Source organism: Hoplias malabaricus, chromosome 8 (genome assembly GCF_029633855.1).
Source record: "Hoplias malabaricus isolate fHopMal1 chromosome 8, fHopMal1.hap1, whole genome shotgun sequence".
Lineage (NCBI taxonomy): Eukaryota > Metazoa > Chordata > Actinopteri > Characiformes > Erythrinidae > Hoplias > Hoplias malabaricus.
Window position 1 is genome coordinate 36,024,628 of NC_089807.1, and position 24,667 is coordinate 36,049,294.

Consider the following 24,667-nt stretch of genomic DNA (forward strand, 5'->3'; position numbering starts at 1 on the left):
CCTAGTTGTGTGCTGCTACAGATAAGGCTCTCACTCGTGTTTCCTGTTTGTATATTCACTGCACCAGCACCAGGCTCAATTAACCACATGGTCCCAAAGCTCTATAAACACACACAACTGCCATCTCCTTCACAAGTCGCAAAACAGACAGACAGGAAGGGAACAGACGGCCATTTTCCACTGATAACAGTAGCTTCATATGTCGGTTACCCTTGAAGAATGAAGCTTCTGGAACATGAAGGTTTATAAATAGAAGAGTCTTTAAACCTGCCAGATTGAAATTCTAATACAAAGCTTGACATTCATGCCCAAAGGTTATTCATGATCCTTATTTTCCCTAGCAACCAGTGGGTTGTGGTCAGGAGCCAAGGCCCCTCTCTTCGTCTGTTGGCTGGGGGCGAGCGCGTACGCAGGCCTCTTTCCTCAAAGGGACAGTGGCGGGTCATGATTGTGCAATCTTATTTGCAAACAACACTTGTGCTTTTATTCCGAGGTGCGCTGTGGGTGCCTGTTATTTTTGTACCCTGTGACGTCCACTTGGGGAAAAGCAACAGAAACAGTGACCTAAAATTAGCTGTCTCTAAACCATTCAAAAGGCAGCAGCCCTCTGCTCATCTGTTTGGAGTTGCTGCCTGGTAATAACAGCAGCTCTCCTTATTGGCCTAGCGCATGAGCTGCCACAGCACAGCCAAATGAAAACTTCCTTTCACATACTATTAATGTCACCTCTGTGCGTATGTGTAGGATGTCGGATATGGGTGTACGCAATGCATGCTATTCTGAAAATGCCAGTGTGTGAGTGTTTGTGTGTGTGTGTGTGTGTGTCTGCCCATGTAATTTGGCCCGCTTCCCACACCAGCTGGTTAATTGTCTGCTGGTCTGCTCAGCTAGTAATGAGAGTGACTCAATAGCAGACAAAAGAGAGGCTACACTATGAGACAGAAGCTGATTGGTTGAGCCACTGACAACCCCCTCCCAACATGGGCGCCCCCTCAAAGCCCCCCTACTAACCCCGCCCCTTTGCTTCCAGCCGCTTGTTTTCCCCCCTAACTTGCATGAGGGCCAAAATACTCGCTCGCGCCTCCACACTACACTTCGTCCCGAGGACCTAGGAGTTTCAGCTTTGACCAAAGGAGACCAGCCCGAGGCGTCCGGCAGCTTTGACCGCCTCTCATGTGCCCTTTCCTTTTCTGACTGCCAGAGAGTTGAGCCTGTGGAGCTATCAATGACTTCTTTGTTTGGTTTGTTGCAGAGTGCCCCCTCTTTCAGCCCCTTGGAAACAACATCCGACCTGCAGCAATAGTAAGTCCTTGCTCTGTTTCCTTCTGTTTTTCACTATGTTTCAGCACGCACATCTTCTCCACCATTTTTCAGCGCATCTGTAGAGTAGCTGTGTGCTGTCATGGGGGATGTGGAGACATCCCCTGCTTCCCCTCCTCTGTTTCCTGAGCGTCTGTTCGCAACACCAGTACAGCCTGTCCTGTGTGAGTGGGTGTGAATGTATGTGTGTGTGTGTGTGTAAGCGAGGGGACTCATTGGAAGAGCGGGAATGGGCAGTATGTGATGGTTTATTCCAAACTGAAAGCAGTGTTGGAAAATAAAACCTGGATGTCTTTTGTGGAAAGATAAGATAACGCTCTCTCCTGCCCATTGGCTCTGCAGAATTCCCCTCAGCGTCCCCTGTGGGGGTGTGTTCTAGGGGCTTTTTATTAGGCTAATGTTTTTTCTGTGATGGGGATATTTAGGTAACAGAATGTACATTCTTATGTCACATGGCTTTGTTTACGGTTTTGCTGGTTTACATTGGTATTGGGTGAAACCTAAATAAACCCCCTGGTTACATTTGTCGTTTTGGTCGACTGACGGTAGAAAGTTCTTCAAGCACCTCTCAATTTCAGTGAGGAGAACATTCCAGTCCTGGGTGAACATCTCACGGTATTCAAGCTCGCTTTATAAATAATAGCAATGAAGTTTACAGTTTTAATGCCCAATTAACATCCATAACTATTAACTGTGTTTATTTTTCTTTTAAGATTTCACTATCATTTACAAAAGGCATAAACTTCAGTTGTCTTCAGACTAACATATTCTTTTAAGAACCTGTGGCATTTGGTTTTCTTTTGCATTCCCTTTGATGGCTAGAGGATGTTTAGCTTTTTAAAGACTTTGTTTTCATCTAAAGCCACATGATTCAGACCAGTTTTCCTGTTATAAACCATGAGGCCAGTTAACATTCTGTGCTAAACAGGGTGAAAGAATGCTCCCTTGGTCTTTATGGAATGCTGTAAGATTTGAGACAGGAGCTCTTTATTTTTAAGGCATTTTCTTTCTGGCACAGACAAAACCCCATATATTTTTATGAAAACAGTCTTTATAGAAAATAGCTGTCCTGTGTGTCAGACGGGTCTACTGTAAGGGGCCTCTAATGCTCAGGTAAATCTGGTAAGATCATCTCCAGCCCGGCAGCTGGTCAGCGGCTACTCAGGTTCCTGCGTTTGAAACCCTTGGCGTCCGCTGTGACACAGATAGCCACTGTACACAGCTTCACCGGAAAACATCTGAGGCATTCCAGGAGTTGTCACTAGTGTCACTTATGTGGCTGTGTCACTTTTAGTGCTTGGTGGATTACACATGTAATGTACGTATTTACATCTGGTGAGGTGGTTGTTATAAGCTGGCTGGCCTGCTGATATACCATCGTTGGGATTTTAATCAACACCATATTAAAATACACTAAATGTTACAATCTAAATAATTCAAATTCAAAAGATTATGACATATTTATAAACTTGAAACCACAGAGAGTTTTAAATTTGCAGTGTATTAAGCAGTTCAAATAATATATGACCTGTTACCAGCCACCTCTGTCGTTATGGAATCAATGAGAACATTTTTTACACTCACCGGGCAGCGCAGATAAGCTGTGTTTAGGACACAGAGACACTTTTGTTGAGCAGTAAGTAGTTCAAGGAAATCTGAATGTGCAAAACATTTTACCCAGGAACGTTTCAGCATGTGTCCCGCAATGAAAGGAGGGTGTGTTTGAGGGATGTGGTCTATGTATTGCTCTGATTACAGCGAGTGAATAAGCAGCCTTCAGGGAGAGAAAAGCATATGTTTGAGACCATTCGCTCTACTTTAATGCTTGAAAGCCCGCTCCTGCTTAAAATTCCCACCCAGGTCACTTGTTGGATTATGGCCTGCGTGAGGCCCACTGTTATGTTTGTATGCAGGTTAACTTTAGATTTTTATTATGTTTTAATCGATTTATTCTCATCTGCAGCACTGTACTATTATCTAAGCCTGGATTAGCTTACTTTTGACATATTTTTTACTGTCAGGCTTTTATGTAATATGATACATTCAGATCTAAACCGTGTGCTCTTAAGGAATATCCATTAAAAAATAACATTCCTATTTATATCATAATCTCTATGGGGAAGCTTCAGCTGTGTTTTAAAGTGCTTCTTCCCTGGCCTCTCACGAATGCTCTGATCAGGGTTAAAGGCAGCTGTTTCTATCTCATCAATATCAAGGTGCAAGCACTCAGGCTAAGGTTGGCTTCGGCGCAAAAGCATTTCACTTTGTATTCATGCCCAGAAAACAGTTTGGCCATTGGGGAGCTGTAAGTAATTCCCAGCCTTGGCCAGCTCTTGATACACACACACACACACATATATAACACTTTATATATATAGTTTACCTGTCTGTTAAACTGTTAAACTACTAGTGTTGTACATTAGTTTTGTGGCTAATTATTAGCTATAATATTAAGATGGCAACAGGAATTCTTGGGTCAGAATTTCGTTAGTGAGAAATCTGAATGATAAAAATAATGAAGTAAATCAGATCTATTCTGTCTTTGTGTTTGTGGTCAGCTCGGCTTGTAGAGCGAGCAGTGGTGTGGCAGGGCAGGAGGAGGGCAGCTCGGCTGCCACTGAGCACGCAGCCCCAGAATGCGACAGGCATGTTTACAAGAGCGTCCTGGAGGGCGGCGACATTCCTCTACAGGGTCTGCGAGCCCTAAACAAACGCCATCCCAGCACTTCCTCTAAAGGTAGGTCCACAGTCTTTATTGTCTGCCATTGTTCTTGTTCAACATGAGGCCAGGAATACTGAATACTAAAGCTGACAGGAGTTTATCTCTTCTGAACTACATTGACCTGCATGTGTTGTGCATACATTGTCAGTATGTATGTTAATTGGTGATATAACCAAAATATATTAATGGCATGATACTAAAAATGTTTTTATAATTCAACAGTATATACAAGGACTTGAATCACTAGTAGTTTACAATATAATATTAAATCTAATAGAATAGGACACATTATGCCCTAATTTTAAATATGGATGATATTCTTTGAATACTCAGAGTACATTATTAATCGTGTTACCAAACTAATCACATAACAATCACCATTTTCCCAGCCTCTACATATAGTACTCTATGTACATATTAATTGGCTGCTAAGCCACAGTATAAGACTTGTCCTTTTAACCCTGCTCATCTTATCATCAGCACATTCTTCCTACCACAGTATCACTACAGCAAAACCACTCATTTTCTTCCTGTTTTTCGTTGAAGCAAACTTTTTTTTCACACTTGACACATAACAGATGTCTGGCCTGACCTTTAATCACCTTTGTCTCCAGTGGAGGCTGGCTACTTTTGGCCAGAAGGTTCAGCCGCACGAGGCTGGTGGTTAGGGCTGGCTGTGCGTCTGTGGCTGGGCTGAGAGGGGGCTTTGGAGTCTGGCGCCTGGCTCCATAGTGTGGAGTATGAGGAAAGGGGGCTGCCTCAGTAGATTAATGGAGGGATATGGTGTTTGTTGCTGGGACCTGTGAGGGGTGGGATCAATATGTAGGGCACGTAGGGGTGTCCAAGCATGAGGAAGTCAGCTGTCAGACTCCTGGAATGCCAGGACACATGACCTGGGGGAGGTTAGGGGTGCTTTTTAGGGGGGTTTGGAAGGGGTACACACCATGGAGGGGTGGTGAGGCCTGTTTCCGCTAATAGTTAACAAAGCATGAGCTTTAAATCACAGATGTTGCTGTCTTCTTTGCTCATCTAATGACTGCAGGTTATCTCTTAAATGAAGTACTGCATCTGTGTGTGGTTGATGTCATTCAGAATAGTTTTACCACTTAAATAGGACAGGGAAAAACATTATATTAATATGTCCACTTGAATAATTTGTGATCTTTTGGCTTTGAGCTTTATCTTTTACTGTTTGCACAATGTAAAACGTATTTATGAAATATAGATATTAAGTCAGATCTATTTTTCTAGTTAAATTATACTGTATACTAAATTTATGTCACTGTGTGTATTTTCCCTCAGCAACATTTTTTTAATTGGCTGTGCTCCCGTATTGACCCCGCCCACAGTGCGTGCTACACATTTTGCCCTGTACAAGCAGAGCAGATGTGGAAAAACTGCCCAGTAGCAACATAACATACTTATTTCTCAAACAAATTGGTAATGATTTGTACAAAATGTTTATTTATTTAAGTAAAAATACATACTTCCACAAGGGAGTGCAGGACCTTTGCACTTTCTATTGACCAGCCACCCCTGGCTTTAAGCCAGTGCAATTCAGGTTCTTATTTCTTTATGTAAATTAATAGTAGCCTTGTTGGTGTATTCAGGTAAAACTGAATTGAGAATGCCATAAGCTCTAAGTCTTGTCTGATGAGCTCAGTAAACTTTTTGGAATTCCTTAAAGTCTCAGAGAGTTATGGAACACATTATAGATGCAGTTACGTAACAGTGTGCTGTACTTTTGATAATGTGTTCCCTTTGTGCTGACTGTGTAAGAGGTCATGGGATGACCCATGTCAGCTCTAGCTGGAAAAGACTTCAGAATAGGAAATAAAAACATCTGGTTTAAGTATGGAGCTCATTGCCAAGTTCCCACTGTGAGTGACGTAACGAAGAGAATAATTTACTACTTTACTGAATACTCCTGATTAAATTTGGCTTGATTTTAATGGAAATATTTATGGTTTTGAACACTTTTTTTAAAACTATGAAACTCACTTGAAACGGTAATTTTCCCAAAAGTATTGAAAATATGTTTGTTTATTTATTTATTCGTGATCATTTGAATTTTAAACCTTTCAACAACTGAATAATTTCATTATCTGAACCTGATATCTGTGTGGTAAAGCTTTTGCTGAGTAACTTCCTGGAAATACATTTAAAAAAAAAAGAACAACAAGAAAGGAAAACACGCTGGAAGTGGGCTTTTGCTGATTGCACTGCAGTTATTAAAGCTATTAGTTAACTGGTATTTTATTATTTCTTAATGAAAATAAGATGCCATGAGATTGTGTGTCCTGACATTTGCAGGTGTCTTGACTTTTTCAGGTCTTGTCTGAAGCACTGAGCTCATAGTTATGTGTAAAAATGAAATGCGCATCTGTATGTTTATCACTTTTCTTCCATATCATCATCAAAAACGGATTAGATTATTTCTGATCCTTCAAAGCAGGGGCCTAGTGGTTGTGACTTTTATATGAATAATATACCAGTGCACAGCCCTCTCAGAGCTGTAGTGAATAGAATATTGTTTGATTCCATGCCATTTTTATTTACCCTGCTCAGACCCATTAACCCAGTCATTATTATTTGCTAAATATCATTAATGTCATTATTTACTTGTTAGACTGTGTCTGATCGACTGTCAAGGTTTCTTTTCTCCCAATCCTCTCCTGAAGATGTGGCTTATATGGACTGATTATGATTGAATAATATTTTTAATACATGAAAGATGCATTTTGTTTGGTTCTTCCAAGGTTTTTTCTGTTTTGCTGCCACAGGAAAACAAATGTAACTTTGTCAGTTGCTTTCCTTTGCACTGATTTGCGAACAGCCATGTTTACTGCTGTAGATGTACTGTAGTGATTTTCAGCAGTTCCACTTATAGCCATCTTATTAAGCGTGTTGGAGGGTGGGTTTCAGAATGTTTGAGAAGGGGTTGCACTGTGGAAAAGAAAAAATGTAACGACCCCTGCTTTCCTAAAGTTGGGAATTCTCAAAGTCTTAACATTGGGGAAGGATATAAGATTCTTTAAGCTGACATGATGTGTTAATGTTTCATCTAATGTAAACGTTTTATAATATAACGTATTAAAATAGAGTAAAATAGGCAAATATAATGAATTTTTGAAGCTATTGTGTATTTGTATTTTGTATGTAGTGGAATAGTAATCTAACCTGCTTCTTATTCTGTTACCCTGCATGCCTGCCAGTGGATTATAAAGGTGGGAATGGCTGTATGATTTCACCATGCTCCACTGTAAATAGTCGCTCAGTTCTTGCCAGTAACACGCTAGGTCCTCAGAATAAGAGTAAGAAGTCCCTGTCTGCTGCCAAAGCCTGCATCCCTCAAATACTCCCCTCCAAGTTCAAGCCTAAACTTTCCCCCTCAGCTGATGAGGGCCAGGAGAGAAGGGCTGAACCTGCATCTCGGCCAAAAGCATACAGCTGCGAGGATCTGCACCAGGAGCCCTGTGGTGTATTAGGGAACGGAGATGCAACAGACAGTAATCATGGGTTAGCATCTCACCACAAAGCCTACAACTGTTTGCCTGAGAGTAGGACATCTCCCAAAAATGGCCCTCTCAATGGTACCCTGAGGAGCACAGCGGAGTTCTCTACCCTATACAGGACCATGCACCATATCCAAAGGCCCAGTTCAGTGGGCTCCAGCCCTCACGGCAGCGTCCGTAGCCTGGCCTCGCTCTTCGAGAGGCCAGGGGATGAGGTCGACGGTGCGGAGCGGTCAGGGAACGTCCCTCGGGACGCCGTCACGTTTCGGGTGATGGAGTTTGAACGCATCATTCAGCGCTCAAGCACGGCACCAACTCGCTCTTCTTCCATGCCCTCCCTACCAAGTTGCCCAATCTCCACCCACAGCCCTGCCCCTGGAACCTGCTTCCTCCAATCGGCTCTTTCTGCTGAGTCACTGGTCACTCCAGGGCCAGCACAAACAGACTCAAACTGCTCAAGAGTTCTTCTAGAGGACAAAATGCCCACAGATGGGGCTTCTCTTTCAGGTGGAGAAGCAGCAGAATGCGTCGAGCCCTCTAATCACAACCATACCTCACGAACTGCCTCATGCTCGCACGCACATGGTGAAGAAGCTGAGGAGGAAAACAGCTGTGTTCCAAATGCTGCAGATGAGAATGCTTTAAATGGTCCCTCAGTGGCCAGCACCCCAACATCAGAGCACCATCACCACCACCATCATCATGACCATCATCTCCCCTTCCACCCACTCCACCTCAAACCCAGTAAATGTAAAGGCTCCTGTCCCGCCTCCTACACTCGGTTCACCACCATCCGCAGACACGAGCGCCAGCAGGCCAGCAGCAGCTACCCCGTCCCAGAAAGAAAAGCTACCCCTCCTGCAAACTTGTTACTGATGGGACCAGCACCCTTCTCCTTGCGGAGAACTCTGCACAGTCACCAGGCCAAAAAGACACTCTCAGCTACCAAAGCCCTGGCTGGAGATGGGGCAGATGGTCGAATGTTCTCGTCCAGGCCCAGGCCCGTTATCCCCCAGCGTCTGTCCTCTCTGGAAGTGCTGGAGAGGCTCAGTAATGGCGATGGCAGGGGGAACACCCATGAGCTCACGGATGAGGAATGCTCAGACGCCAATAAAAACCACTGTGGAGGTGGCTATGCTGCGAGTCTCCTGAGTGTTACTCTTTCCACACTCTCACTTTTCCGCCATGGCTATGTCTATGACCACTCATCTTTCTGTGATCCCCTCTCTCTCCTGTCCGCTGTCCTTTCAGCAATGACTTTCCTTTCTCCATCTCAGTGGTTTGCATTTTGTGGCCAACTTTGTGTGCTCTTGTGATGAAAATGACATGATATCCATCCTACATTTTTTGACATGTGACAAAGATTTCATGGTCATCTCTTTTTCAGTTCAGGTCAAAAATATGATTTTTGTTTTTTATTTTATTTTTTCTATACTGCCTATAATAAATTAAACAGTATTCCTGGATTGCACTAAATCTGTCAGTGGAGTACAGTGGAACCTGTATACTCTATACTCTATACTGACCCCAATAGGTGAGTCTCCCAGCGCGTCCAGACTTGAGTGAGCTTTTAAGATTAGCAAATTGTAGCTTTAGCAATTTAGCATTAGCATAAATAGCAGACATCGAAATTCGTGCTAAGTTAAGCCGTATCTACGCTTCTTCTCCCCACATTCACCCACCTACTCTCCGTTATTCCACCCGCCCCCCACCTCCCGTCATACAGCCAGTGCCTGTGTTACTCCTCCAGCCAGTCATCACGTCTTCGATATGTAACCACTTAAAACTGGTTGGGGGGGGGGCTGGAACACATTAATTGCTTTTCCATTATTTTAAATGGGGAAAATTGACTCGAGAAACGAACTTTTCCACTTACGAACCGGGTCACGGAACGGATCAAGTTCGTAAGTAGAGGTTCCACTGTATTTAGTTGGAACAGCAGGGGAAGACCTTTGACCTGTATTGATGTTTGTTTAGAATATTTTAATAACAGATACACGCAATATGTATAATACTGTAGCGAAGGCATCAAAGAAAGCAAGAAAAACATGACGTGTGGGCAGAATTTCTCTTTTTTATGGTGGGCTTAACAAAACCATACTACATTTGTGGGTCGTAGATTCATTTAAACCTGTAAAACAACATTCTGTGTACACCACACAGTTAATAAAACAAACTGCAGCTACACAATACTAATAAACAACAACATTATGTTTTTTTTAGCTGGGGGATTGGTGCACGCAATGGACTGTTCTTTATAGCCCTGCCTCTAAGCTCCCTGTCACATATGGAGCACAGGGTGTATGCCATAATACAGCTGCTTAGTAGTTTTTTCTTATTGAAAGCTTTACTGTGAATTTTATTTCCCTTGAAAGTAATATATAGAAACTAGATCAAATACATAACCATATGTTTTTTTTAATGAAACACTTCTTCATTGTGGTTTATAGTTTAACTCTAAAATAACTTGTGGTTAAAGTCTGCATAACTACACAATGTCCGTATTTCACATGGACCGCAGTGTTTTGTTTTATTTTGAAATTCCTCATTGATACTGTTCAACATTTGTCACTGTGATCTCTCTGTATTATACATTTGCACACTGTGAATGTAAATGTATATTCCCACATACATTATGATTTGTAGTTTTGAATCAGTCCTTACCTCCTTATTTGGACACACCATGGCTTGCATTCCAATACCTGTGTACTTAGTCTATATGCTTCAATGTGGTTTCATACATGCATAAGTCAGGGAGGTTGTAGCTGCAATGATGTATGCAACTCTGAATCAAGCATGCAGACCATTGTGTGTTCACATAGTTTGGTGATCCATTTACTTGTGTGTTCTTTCCAATGGCATTTTCCATATCAGATCATTTAGTGCTTATCTTCATTAACTACTTAGTTAATGGCTGCGTGGTGATAGTGTTACGATGTGTGGTGAATTCGCATGGGAGTGCTCTTGGTCCAGTACCCTTTAGTTTTCATGCTTCTAATGCTTTCTGTACATTTTATTTTGTAAGTTACTCTTGCTTTTCTCAAACAGATTCGGAATCTTCACACCCTTTGAGTCAAGGAGATCAGGGAGAAAATTCAGATGAGGTGGTGCGCAGACGCTATGGAGACAAAGAGGTACTCTATTGTATTGTGGTTGCTATACAGAGCAGATGTTTGTTAAAATTTTATATTTTCTTTGTGTTTTCTCCATATGCTTGTTTTGAAATAAAACTATACATAATGCCTGTGGGTGGCATGGTGGCACAGCTCCAGGGACATGGAGGTTGTGGGTTCTGCTCCGGGTGACTGTCTGTGAGGAGTTTGCTGTGTTCTCCCTGTGTCTGCGTGGGTTTCCTCCGGGTGACTGTCTGCGAGGAGTGTGGTGTGTTCTCCCTGTGTCTGCGTGGGTTTCCTCTGGGTGACTGTCTGTGAGGAGTGTGGTGTGTTCTCCCTGTGTCTGCGTGGGTTTCCTCCGGGTGACTGTCTGTGAGGAGTGTGGTGTGTTCTCCCTGTGTCTGTGTGGGTTTCCTCCTAGTGACTGTCTGTGAGGAGTTTGGTGTGTTCTCCCTGTGTCTGTGTGGGTTTCCTCCTAGTGACTGTCTGTGAGGAGTTTGGTGTGTTCTCCCTGTGTCTGCGTGGGTTTCCTCCGGGTGACTGTCTGTGAGGAGTGTGGTGTGTTTAGATGATGGTTTTTCATTATTTTGTACATGTACATAATATTATATTAAATATATGCCATATTTCCTTTAACTGTGTTTAATTCTATCTGTATCAGATATCAGTCTTAAATAAAACTAAACTTAGACAAAGTGTGTAAGGAAAAAATATCTCAATGTAACATCAGTGTTTGCCCTGACTTGTTTTCACCATGATAATGAACATAACAGGCAAAATAAGGATGATTATGCAACAATAAAATACAGTAAAAAGAGGTACTGACAACAAATTTTTTCTCCAGAAAATTCTAGAGGAACAGAGGCGTTTGAAACGGGAGCAGGAAGAAGCGGACATAGCCTCCCGGAGACACGCAGGCCTTGTGCTCACCCATCAGCAGTTCATCACCAATGACCGCTTCGGAGACCTGCTTACCATCAATGACACAGAGAAAAGAAAATCTGGACCAGAGGTGACTGACTGGCATCATTAACAAGATGACTTTTCCCCTTTTGAGGACGTATGGGCTTAAGTGTTTCCATAAAGGGCACTCCACCACCATGAGACGACTAGCTGCATGACAGCTATGATGTATTGCTTGTATTATTTTTGACTGCAGTGACGTTGTGCATCGTGTTCCCGTTTTAAGAGACTCTATGACTTATGTTGTTTACAGAGGACACCTGCCCTGGCCCTGTTTAACTTCAAAGCAGAAACCCTAAAGTGAGTGTAATATGTGTGTGTGACATAGGAGTCCTTATTGTTTTCATGACAGCAATTTATATCAAACTTTCCAAATAAATCGAGATGAACAACCTTTCTCTAAATACCTTTACTTACTTACCTCTCATCTCTCATCAGGGAGCTGCCATTTCAGAAGGGAGACATTGTGTACATTTATCGGCAGGTGGACCAGAACTGGTACGAAGGAGAGCACCATGGCAGAGTTGGAATTTTCCCTCGCAACTATGTTAAGGTACACTCATCCGCTTTACCGTTTTTCAGTGTTGCCCTGTATAAAACGAGGTTTCATTTTGATTTATGATCACTTATGATTTCTGGGGTGTTTTTCAGCTCCTTCCCCCCACAGAAAAAGCCCAGCCTAAAAAGACTAACCCAGTTCAAGTGCTGGAGTATGGAGAGGCCATCGCCCGCTTTAATTTTGCTGGTGACACTGCTGTTGAGATGTCTTTCAGAAAGGTAAAACGACCAAAAGTCTGCTTGCTTTTGTTTGTGATTCTCAGAATTCCCATTCCACCATTTTTATGTCGGTAGTACATGCAGTTGGCACAATGTAAATGCTTATTGACCTCCTCTCTTGGCCTGCAGGGGGAGCGCATTACATTGATTCGTAGGGTGGATGAGAACTGGTATGAAGGCAAAATCTCAGGAACCAATCGGCAAGGCATCTTCCCAGTCACTTACGTTGAGGTACATAAAAGACCCCGTGTTAAAAATGGAGTGGACTACCCTGACCCTCCCATTAGTCATTCACCACATCGCAGCAACAATGCCTCACCACAGGTGAGCAAATCTCTACTAGTCCAGTGCTGTGATTTCCAAACCTGGTCCTGCAGTACCCCTGCCCTGCTTATTTATCTCTGGAAGGATTTGGTAATTAGCTCATCCATTGGTTTAGGTACAGTCATAAAACTAAGCAGACGGTCTCTACAGAGAACACACTCTTGTATATTTCAGTCCAGAGTTGCTTTTATTTGCTAAATTTAACATTCGGGAAAAACAAACAGTGCCTTGTGCAAAAACGTATGGCACAGTTTATATTTTATATTGTAGGAAATAATTAGATATTGTGGATAAGCATTAAATGAAGATATCTTCTTTCATTTTGTTCACTGTAGAGGGTATGTTAATACGTTTTCTTTTAAAAATTGAACAAAAAATATGTTACAACAAGTGGGAACTGCAGGACAGGGGTGTTCCAAACCAGAGCTGGTATTCACTTGCAGTAGTGAAAGGTTCATTTTATTTTCTAGGTGTAGCCACTTTGTTTTTACATTATTTAATACTTCACTCTCTCTTCCTCTTCCTGACTCTGCTCTCCGCGGACTCAAAGCCTCCCCGTAATCACCTCAGTACTCCCCCCTTGCCCCTCCCCCGCTCTCCTCGCCGCTCTGTGTCTCCTGAAGTCCACGCCGTGTCCAGCGAGTGGATCTCCCTCACTGTGGGGGGAGTTAGCAGCAGCCCCCCAGCTGCACCCACCCCTCCACTCCCACCACTGCCCAGTGGCTCCTATCGCTTGGGAGAGTACCTGCCGCCGTCCCTCTCTGCCAGCCCGGTGCCCCCCATCACCAGCAGCCCCTACTATGTGTCACCTGCGGCCTCGCCATCCAGTTCTCCTCTGCCCCCGCCCCACCCCCCACGTCCCAGCTCGGCCACTCCCTTCCTCACCTTTACCCCACCGCAGGGTGAGGACTTCCTGCTGAGCCCCCCATCGCCGCGTCTGTCCCGCAGCCTGAGTCCCTGCGGGGGGGCGGGGCTAGAGGGTTGGCTGGGGGGCGTGGGCAGTAGCAGGCTGGAGCGTGAGCTGCTGGAAGGGGATCTGGCCGAGCTAGACAGGGCCAGCAGCCTTCGCAAGGCTCCATGCAGCTGGAGTTATAGCCCAGCAGAGGTATCTTCTGCATGGTGTGCAGTGCCTGCACCAGGTGCAACCAGTGCTGAACTTAAGTCACTAACCTTAAACATTTTGTAGGAATCAAAGGGCCCATATTGTGTAAAACATTGCTTGTTAAATAAAAGAATCTGAGTGTGGAAAGGTGAAACAGTGGAAGCTAGGGTTAGGGTTTGGGTGAAATAAACCTGTGATGTAACTTTATACTGTTCCAGTCTGTTAAAACAACACTAGGTGGTATTTTTACCTTAGAATTACAGCTTCAGAATCATTATGATGCTTCACTGACCTGTAATATTGAAAACATGGCCTCTGTCATTGCTTCTCCGGGCTCAGCCCTGCAGAAATTGCACTATGTAAAATTTGGGGGTGGACAGGAAACAACCCCTCTATCCCTCCGCCTCCTCCCTGATTTCAGAACAGTGCTGTAAATGTGAATTCCACTCTGCAACTCTAGGGGGAGCCCATGGGTACAAATATCAAACCATACCTAGTGTTGCTTTAAGCAGCAGATGTACGAATGCAGACGTCCAAATGAAGGTGTGGGTCAAGTGTATTTTCCAGTATGCCAGTATCGATAAATATCAGTCTGAACCTAGTAGTGTTTCATACCAGTTAGCTCAGTTTTTTGAGCAAGCGATTTAGAGAAGTGGTTATAAAGAAGATGTAAATTGTGGTAAAGAGGTCTTAATTCCAGCAGTGTAAAAATGAATAACAATTGATTTGGTATGTATGTCCACAAAAACAGTATACACATAAGGAAAAATAGAAAAGACAACAAATATGGGTCCTTTAAAGAAACAATACTATGACTGGGATGAGATCTTGTGTACACATATGCGATGCTTTCACCTTGTGTATACACCACTGAAGAAAAAATGGCTGCATGGAGACGTTTTAGTGTTCTTTGTCTGATGCAGATTTGAAGATGTTTGGATTGCTTTTTTTTCAGGTTTTCCTAAGGCTCACTCCACAACTTTGCATGCATAGTGTGGATCGAATGCTAACATGTTATATTCACAGGTGATTGTATAAGTCATAACCTCTTGTAGTGGTTATAAATATCATCGCGGTTCAAAGAAAAACATTCATTCATTGTTTGAAGCCACTTATCCAGTTCAGGGTCGCGATGGGTCCGGAGCCTACCCGGAATCACAGGGCACAAGGCGGGAACACACACTGGAGGGGGCGCCAGTCCTTTGCAGGGCGACACACACACTCTCACATTCACTCACACCTACGGACCCAATTGAGTAGCCAATCCACCTACTAAGGAATCCGGAGCACCCGGAGGAAACCCAGGCGGACACAGGGAGAACACACCAAACTCCTCACAGTCACCCGGAGCGGGACTCGAACCCACAACCTCCAGGTCCCTGGAGCTGTGTGACTGCAACACCTACCTGCTGCACCACCGTGCAAGAAAAACATGTATCTCCAAAATAGTAACTTTACAGAAGAAGGGAAAATTTAAATCTGTGTAAATATATTTCATTTCAAGTAATTTGGAGCATTTCTATTGGTCCATTCATTATAACATTTTCACACAGTGTGAAGGACAACGGCTGAGTTCAAATTAGGTAGTAAACTAAAATATACAAAATTGGGGTTCCAAATACAATGTAAACTTGAGTGCACACTGTGTGTAACAATACACTGAGCTCACAACTCAACAGTGCTGGGTTTTACACTGCAGTATTCTCGTATTTTCAATATAATAACGTTCTTGCTCAGAGCTAAGAACCAGGAGTTTTGTAGTGGGTGTTTTAGTTTTTTTTAGGTTGATAGTTTGCAAACATTGGTGCTCTAACTAATACATTAGAGGGCATACAAATGCCATGCACCATGCACATTATTAGTTTGACTTTGCATTTTCACAAAGTTGTTAAGGCATTGTTACCCCCTCAATGCTTATTTTTTAATCCGCAACAGAATATGGAGTGGCTGTTACTAACTCACATTCCTCTGCTTCCCAAAAAGAAATTGTTGTGAGATACAGAGCATTGAGAACTCTGTCTTAAGAATCACTCTTAATCCTGTCTAAGATCTTTGACAGGGATAAGCTGAACTTTACCGAGGGTCTGAAAGTACATTTTCTCTGTTGTCCTCAGCCTTTGAAAAATGAAGGCGACTACCATGGGCGGTCCTCGAGAAGTCCCGTCATGTTATTTGACATCCAGGATAACAACATGAATGCCAACTCATTCACGGTAACACATCTTGAATCAGCATGAACTGTTCTCTATAGAAAAGGCATTCAGATTCATATATAGATGTCTGCAGTATTGTTAATGTTATATTAAACAGTGTCCATAGTGGAATTCATGATCTATATCACTGTCCTTCATCTGTACCCATCTCTTGTCTCTCTTTTTCCCAGAAGTTTTCTAATATATAAACCTCACTCTTTTAATGCATGCCCCAAACTCAGTGATATGCCTTGCGTCTGTGACTCTACCTAATCCTTCATTCCTCCTGTATGGACTCACTCTACTGTCTTACTCTTCCATGCCTATCTCCTGGATCCTCTCACCACATCTGGCTTTCGTGGTTTTAATGGACAACCCTTCTTTTCTGCCTTGTTACTCACTGGACTTCCATTGCTGTCTTCTCTAACCTGCCTGCCCCTTCCTCAATCTCCATCTGACTGACTGACCCTTCCTGACCTTCCCTCTGCGGACTCTCGTCCTGCCGACCTTCCTCCTCCAAAAGGAGGCAGTGTGTAATGAGATCATGAATATAGCAGAGACCTCAGTGAGGTACTGCAGCACTTTGTCCCGTCCCTTAGACTCCGCCCACAGACTGATGCCCCACCTTAGTAAACACTCTCTCATCATTTCCCAGCAACCCCAGTCACAAAGCAGCAGCCCCGAACCTGGACGCCTGAGCTGCGGCATGTGAGTATCACCTGCATCCATCCACACACACACACACACACGTACTCTCTCCAATGGTAGACTGCACAGCAGGCATCTTGCATGATGACACCAGTTCAAGAAGAACTTAAAAAACATAAGTTGCCTTATGTGTAATTTTATATAATACTTATATCAGTATATTACAAATTAGACTGTGCTGAGTTTAGCATAGGGTGGCACGGTGGTGCAGCAGGTAGTGTCGCAATCACACAGCTCCAGGGACCTGGAGGTTGTGGGTTCGATTCCCACTCCGGGTGACTGTCTGTGAGGAGTTTTGTGTGTTCTCTCTGTGTCCGCGTGGGTTTCCTCTGGGTGCTCCGGTTTCCTCCCACAGTCCAAAAGTGTCCGTAGGTGTGAGTGTATGTGTTGCCCTGTGAAGGACTGGCGCCCCCTCCAGGGTGTATTCCCGCCTTGCTCCAAATGATTCCAGGTAGGCTCTGGACCCACCGCGTCCCTGAACTGGATAAGCGGTTACAGATAATGAATGAATGAGGTTAGCATGACCTTATTAAAACATAAATCAGCCGGTTTATTTCCTGAAGGTATATAAAGGCTGGAAAGGGAAACCACATAAATATTTTAAGTGAACGTCAGGGGTAAAAAAATATACAATGGACCCTTGAAAGTTTGCATATTTTCATTAGCATTGTAGCATATTTTCCTGCAAAATTGGTCATGTTTATTTGTGGGAAATTAATTCAGATAGAAGGGCAGCACGGTGGTGCAGCAGGTAGTGTCGCAGTCTCACAGCTCCAGGGACCTGGAGGCTGTGGGTTCAAGTCCCGTACCGGGTGACTGTCTGTGAGGAGTTGGTGTGTTCTCCCTGTGCCTGTGTGGGTTTCCTCCCACAGTCCAAAAACACACGTTGGTAGGTGGATTGGCGACTCAAAGTGTCCATAGGTGTGAGTGAATGTGTGTGAGTGTGTGTTGCCCTGTGAAGGACTGGCGCCCCCTACAGGGTGTGTTCCCGCCTTGCGCCCAATGATTCCAGGTAGGCTCTGGACCCACTGTGACCCTAAATTGGAAAAGCGGTTACAGATAATGAATGAATGATTCAGGATTCAGATAGTTACATTCAAATTGTCACATTTTATAATAATTACATTTTTGGATAATTATTTGTGTAGTGTGTAATATTTTGGAATATGTTTTAAATTAAAACAAATTAGGAATGGTAAATAAAGAATATATATATATATTATATCTTATATATAAATGTATATGTAGTTAATAGTGGCATTCATTAGAAAACGATTTAATTACATATAAATAATATACCCCTTAAAGGTTAACACAGTCTAAAAGCAGGATCAGAAATTAATTGAATTTAAATACCACTGATTATTTCCAGTCAATTCATTCACCTAAAACTGGCAAAACAGTTTTCCATAGCCTTATGTAACTGTTCAGCAGCGAGGACTTTTATGTGAACTGGTCTCACCATAGAGATGGTTTGCTTTTCAAACATTTCACCGTCCAACTATGTGTGCTAGATTTTTCCCAAGTATCTGTCGTGATTTCTGATGAAGCACTCACATCAATCCACAGACTAAACTATGAATCTTGTCTCGCTCATATTATTTCCCTAGGTTCTGTGTAATGTGTATAAAAGAAAAATGCATTATCAGTAGCCGTAGAAAAGTGAGAACATAATTTTTCCTTTTAGAACTTTAATCTGGCACCTTTCACGTGATGTGTAATCTGTACAGTTCAATTCATAAATCAACTGTCAGTTTTTAGGTGGGAGAAATATGAATGAATTATACGGACAAAAACATGGCTGCACAGGCACTCCCTTTAACTAATACTTTGTTGAAGAACCTTTTGACTTTGACATGTCAAGGTGTGCCATGCTGAGACTTCTAATCAGAAAGACAATCTTTGATCAATCTTCCTTCCAGAAGCACTGCAAATCTCCAAATCACACGCCTTTTTGTCAGCCCAGATGTTTAGTGGGATTCAGCTCTGTGGGCTGGGCTCTGGTTGGACCATTCCAAAATGGCTCTCCTTCTTGTGAAGCCATACTTTTGTAATAGTATAGACCTGAAGGCTCTGTGCCAGATATTGACTTTTTTGCTGGAAGATGCAACCAAGTAAATATCAAATATAAGAAAATTCTACTAAAAAAGCTCACAGAGTCACTCTAGTTGATGGCAGGTGTGTTCTGACTACTATTTAAAATGAGTTTGAATATGATTCCTTAATTATGAACACAGCCATGACTTCAGGTATAAGAGTGTGTGCACACTTATGCAACCACAACCTTTTACCCCCACACAGCTCAAGGGGTCTGGAGGTTGTGGGTTCGATTCCCGCTCCGGGTGACTGTCTGTGAGGAGTTGGTGTGTTCTCCCTGTGTCCGCGTGGGTTTCCTCCCATAGTCCAAAAACGCGTTGGTAGGTTGATTGGCGACTCAAAAGTGTCCGTAGGTGTGTGTGTGAGTGAATGTGATTGTGTGTGTCGTTGTTGCCCTGTGAAGGACTGGTGCCCCCTAAAGGGTGTGTTCCCACCTTGCGCCCAATGATTCCAGGTTGGCTCTCGACCCACCGCGACCCTGAACTGGATAAGCGCTTACAGATAATGGATGGATGGATGGATGGATGTGAGCCCCAGCTAGCTAGATAGATAGATAAATAAATCTATTGTTTATTTAATGGATGTATGTTGATCTTATGTGCACTAATCAAGTGGACAATGAGAGTAGAAACAAGGAGGACACTGAAATGAAATGGAAGCAGCTTCAATAGGTTCTCCATCATTCCTCTAGCAAATACAAGCATAAAAACTTTATAACTCAAAGCTCTCTTGTGTCTCACGTGTGTGACGTATTGTGTGTCCATGCAGATTCCAGGCCCTGTACAGCTACGTGCCACAGAATGACGACGAGCTGGAGCTGCAGGAGGGAGACCTTGTGAACGTCATGGAGAAATGCGATGATGGCTGGTTTGTCGGTATGTCATTAGTCACAGTGCTGGATGCCTCACAGACAGACTCTTATACAGTTACACTGCTACTAAATCAGACTGTCTGTCGAGCCTTTAGCCCAGCAACACGTATCACCCTCTTCCTTTCAGGGACTGGGACTCATTGCTGTTGCATTTGTGTGTTTGTCTGTGCAGGTACATCCAAGAGGACAAAACAGTTTGGCACTTTCCCAGGGAACTATGTGAAAGCTGTTAATTTGTAACAAATGGAATAGAATGGTCTGTATGTAGAGATTCTAACTGCTGCCTGTTTTGGACACCATTACAGAAGAGCTCAAGTGTTTAATTTTATATCCCCCTTCAGTATTTTAAGTTGCCCAGGTCGAACGTCAAGGTATGTGATCAGTAAGGTCTGCGGCATGTCGACGAGGAAAATGCAGTATACTGCATGGGTAGATAAATACAGTTGAACAAAACCGTAAAAGGTTCCTCTAACATTACTATATTTTTTTGCCTTATGTTTATTTAATCTTTGCTCATTACTGCTGAAAGTACTAAGCCATGGCGGATTTTTACTGCATCACATACCTGACATTAACACACTAGATACAAGTAGCTCTGTAGAAAAAAACAGACTAAAAAACATGGAAGACTCGTAGTTTCTCTGCTTCGAATGTACAGGGGCCTTTTAGTGAGTTAGGTCAGCGTATGATTGAAAGCACTTAAAGGAGTTTTCTATGGCACCATAGAAGGTTAAGGAACTGGATAAAGACCATGAGGGTCTGAGAAACACTTTCAGTATTGAAAATCTCTTTAGACTCCCTGTTTATACACTGCCTTTGAGAGCAATATAGATTTATGGGACACATTTTTTGATATGCTTGCCTTTCTGTTAAAACATGACATTTAGATGCATTGAAAGCACTTGAGAAATGATGTTTAAGTGGCTGTAGAACACCATCAAGGTAGGGCTTGCACAGACTGTTCAACTAGTCGACTCACTAATCTAATAATATATCCGCTAATGGGTGTCGCGGGCAGCTGACAGCTTTTTCAACGAATAAATAATGAAATATAGTAGTAAACAAATTGAAGGAGGGTTGAACTGATTTATATAAAATGACCAACCACAGGAGGCTGTTATTGCTTCAACATGTTAAAGAAAGAGAGGGAAAATGTCCGACAAAACTAGCCTCGTAATAAAGTGGTTACTGATTGACGAACAGAAAATCTTGTTTACTCGCTCCTAACAGCTTCGAATGAGTGTGTGAAGGCTTCTACTTTTGGAATAAGTACCTTATGAACGACAAGTCGATTAGTAAAAGTGAATAACCCCCCCCCACCCCCCCTACAGTCACAATGCTTTGAGTACTGATTTAGTTTGTTGGTGGCGCTTGGCGGAATAACGATGACGCCGCTGAATGAGGAGGGGATTGGCTGCTTGCTGATAGTGCTTTTTTAATTGGTATATACCTTGATATAGCAGTTCTGTATAGTTTGCTGTAAAACCATCCAAATGGATTTTGTTTCAAAGAGAAAGGGAACTGTGTCTTTCTTTAATTCTTCTTTAAGCGCAGGGTCAATATCGCTCATGTGTCCCACATTCTAAATTTCATGGCAGTATTTCGACGGATGTCTGTAAAGCGTTCGGTTGATAGTTAAGTCACATTTAAGGGACGATTTATCCCTTGATTTAGATGTCAATAGATTGCCTGAAAAATTGAAAACACTTAGCACTTAGTAGTGTGAGTAGTGTTGCATATCTTACATGCGGTTAGGACATGTATGTATTGCAACCAACAAATACTGTTTATTCCATTGGCTCGCATATTGTGGCAGTGTTTTAGGGTGAAGAAGTTACAGAAGCAGTATTGTTGGGGTCATATTTGTCTCCATATTTCAGGACAAATGTATAGATTTGGAAGCCCAAAATTCAAGATCACACGAGCACGAAAAATTACAACATTTACATGTATTTTTACAGTGGATTGCCTTGTAATTATTTTCTTGTTCTCAGAATCCTGCAGTGACTTTAAAAGTCTTGGATATATGGAGATAATGATACTTTGAACACGATCATCCTCATGTTCACCCTAAGACACTGTTGCAGTGTAGGCCTAAGTGATATATTTGCCTTTTGTTTTTCCTTTGTGAGTATGACAGCCAGCATGCATTAACAAATGTTTCTACTAGAAGTTTAATCTAGATAACCATTGCCAGCTACATCAGACAGTGATGCGACAGCGAATGTGTGACACGGTTGCGTAGGGAATGTGTGATATATTATGAAATGCCGTACCTCCTTCCAATCTTGAAGTGCCATTTAATACGAGTAAGCTACATTTGCTCCAAATCTGGATGCAGGAAACTCTACAAACTATTAGGTATCTGCATTTCTGGTGGTGTGTCAGTTGAGAAATAGAAGGTAAAATAATTCATGGCTAAGTAAAGCTGTGCTGAAGACATATCATGCAGTGGTTTCTAGCGTCCTCTGAAAGCCATGGAGTGAAGGTTGAATGCCTGTGCTCTCTGCAGTGTGCAGTCATGCCACAGTGTGTCGCTGGTGAGCACGTGAGGTGTGTCTCATCGGAGCATTCTGTCCAACAGAACACATTAGTGACAAAGAAACAAGGATGAGTTTCATGCAGTAGGACTGAAGATACAGTGGATACAGTACTGCTCAAAAGTCAGAGACCACTCTTAATTGATTTGATCTCCAGTTAAAGTTATCATTATGTAGGGGAAATATGACTAAAGTCCCCAGAGCCCAGAGTCTCACGTTTTTCAGGTTTACTTGGGAAACAATGTGGAGACACAGATAACACTAAATTCTGAGATTGAACTTTGAAGATGTGGGAGATGTGGGAAGATGCTGGAAATTAAGTAAAAGAGAAGTGTAATCATTGATTATTATCTATATACAAGTCTCTGACTGTTGCACAGTGCTGTATTGTCCCTGTATAGAGTTATGACGAATATGCTATAATCACCAAAGGTTTTAACAAGAGAACATGATTGGACCTACATTCACTTCAGAATCCTCTTATTAGACAGGACATTTGCCATGTCTTTAATTTGGTTTGGCTCCAAAGGAATGTCATGCAATATACTTCGTAAGCGTATGAACATAGTGTCTTGAGAAACTCAGACTTTGGATTTGAGCAAAGAAGCGAATGGGTTTTCTCTTTTCGTAAATTGTAAATATGTATAGTATTAATGAATGGATGATTGAATACATGTGCTGGAAGTTGCAACAACCTCTACGAACCTAACAGTTTCTACTACATGAAGAGATTTGAGAAAGCACAGGGTCTTGCTCGGCACAGTTTGTCTGAAAGGAATGACTGAACGAATGAGAGAATATCTGACACTGTGTTAGGACTCGGATGCCTTTTGTCTCATGGCTTCTTTTATAACTGTGCCTCATTTGAATTTTGCCTTGATTTGATCCGAACTAAATCGATGTTCGTTTGAATGATACTATGATTGTTTTAGCACACGTGTGTCAGTGGAGACAGATACCAATCTGCAGTCACCAGAGTTTATTAATACAGCGTGTGATATTATGCCTGTAGTGCATAACAATGATGATGTGATCTTCCACATGCAGAGGCTCACCTTGCAGTTGTTGTAGTTTTCCTTTGTATTTTTTTGCAGTGCTGTTACAGTACACTATTGGATTTAAAACACACTATTTACTGCTGTGATTTCATTATTATGCAATATTTAATAAACTATATTACAGCTTTTTGACTCATCCATGGTCTGAATTTTCCAGAGGAGTTTTGTCATTGTTTGTCAAGTTTTGTTTCTTCGTTTTTTCGGGGCAGGTGGGTGGTGGTGTTCCAGTTGACACACACAAACTGCCTAAAAGCGCTGATAACTGGTCAATTTAAATAAAATGTATTATGCACAAAATGTATTAAGTAAAAGTATAATGTACAATGCAGCTGTTGTATCTCAACTTTACAGAGGAAAAAAAATTATTTTTTTGTAACATTGTGGCCCAAGCTTCCAAACAGCAGTGCTGCCAGACGGGACCCACCTCCCTGGTGAAGAATCAAGCCTGTGAAGATAAGAAAACTTCAGTCCAGGAGGTGGGAGACAAAGTCATGAGCTGCAAAACCCCTTTCACTAAATCTGGTGTCCCAGTTTCCTTTTGACCTGAAGTGAAACAGTTGGTGAAGGATGCACCGATGGGTTTAAAGGAGGGGCCAGAGAGTGAGAGGAGGGAGAGGGAAGAGAGACTGGCCAAGAATTACACAGAAAGTTGCTTGCAACAGAAATCTAACTTAAAAAGAATATTGAGTATTTTAAAATGGAGATACAAAGTTTAGTTTTGACGTCAAATATTAATAACCCAATTATGCCTGAGGTGCCACTCAACTGATATTCATTTCCCCAATGACAGTTTGTACACCTCTGAGGAGGGATTTACACTATATATTGGAACATTTCTGAAGTTTTGATTGCGCTGAGGCACAAGAACATTAGTAAGGTGAGGTACTGATGATGGATGATCAGTCCTGGATCATAAACCCCACTCCCAAACTCATCCCAAAAGGGCGGTGGGTGTGGAGGGTGGTGGTGGTGGTAATACTCTTCTATTCCACACTTGGCCCCGAATGCTTTTCCAAGGGGAAGGTACAAGCTGAACATCCACATAAAGTATTCACAGATACAAACTTGGGGTCATCCAGTGTATCCCTTCATGGAAAAGAGAAGAAGGAGCCTGTAAAAGAGCCCTGACTGAGTTAATAAATAAAATGAACAGATTTGAATACTGTAGAGCCTCAAACAAATACACACTCTGAAGGGAGTGTTTGATTATCAAGCTCTTTTCAGAAATTCAAAGTCAGTCTTGAGGCTGTGATGGTGCTGTTTCAGGCTTGAAGTAATTCAAACCCTTTTTTTGTTACATATTTAGGTTTATAGTGTGGTTTGTGGTAAAATATATTTGTGGTTTGAATGTCGTGTTGTTGGTCA

The 24,667-nt window shown here is 42.4% G+C and overlaps 1 protein-coding gene across 1 annotated transcript in view; it reads left to right on the forward strand.

Annotated features, from left to right (window-relative positions):
- LOC136705787 (sorbin and SH3 domain-containing protein 1) overlaps nucleotides 1–23,616 on the forward strand; it is a 47,719-nt gene extending 24,103 nt beyond the window's left edge. The window contains exons 14-27 of the mRNA XM_066679548.1: nucleotides 1,253–1,302; nucleotides 3,879–4,057; nucleotides 7,258–8,685; nucleotides 10,606–10,691; nucleotides 11,515–11,682; nucleotides 11,887–11,933; nucleotides 12,072–12,186; nucleotides 12,285–12,410; nucleotides 12,540–12,734; nucleotides 13,285–13,839; nucleotides 15,951–16,049; nucleotides 16,552–16,736; nucleotides 19,602–19,708; nucleotides 19,877–23,616. Coding sequence (XP_066535645.1) covers nucleotides 1,253–1,302; nucleotides 3,879–4,057; nucleotides 7,258–8,685; nucleotides 10,606–10,691; nucleotides 11,515–11,682; nucleotides 11,887–11,933; nucleotides 12,072–12,186; nucleotides 12,285–12,410; nucleotides 12,540–12,734; nucleotides 13,285–13,839; nucleotides 15,951–16,049; nucleotides 16,552–16,736; nucleotides 19,602–19,708; nucleotides 19,877–19,944 — 3,408 coding nt within the window. The 3' untranslated portion in view covers nucleotides 19,945–23,616. The remainder of the gene's footprint in view (nucleotides 1–1,252; nucleotides 1,303–3,878; nucleotides 4,058–7,257; nucleotides 8,686–10,605; nucleotides 10,692–11,514; nucleotides 11,683–11,886; nucleotides 11,934–12,071; nucleotides 12,187–12,284; nucleotides 12,411–12,539; nucleotides 12,735–13,284; nucleotides 13,840–15,950; nucleotides 16,050–16,551; nucleotides 16,737–19,601; nucleotides 19,709–19,876) is intronic.
- Nucleotides 23,617–24,667: the final 1,051 nt, after the last annotated feature.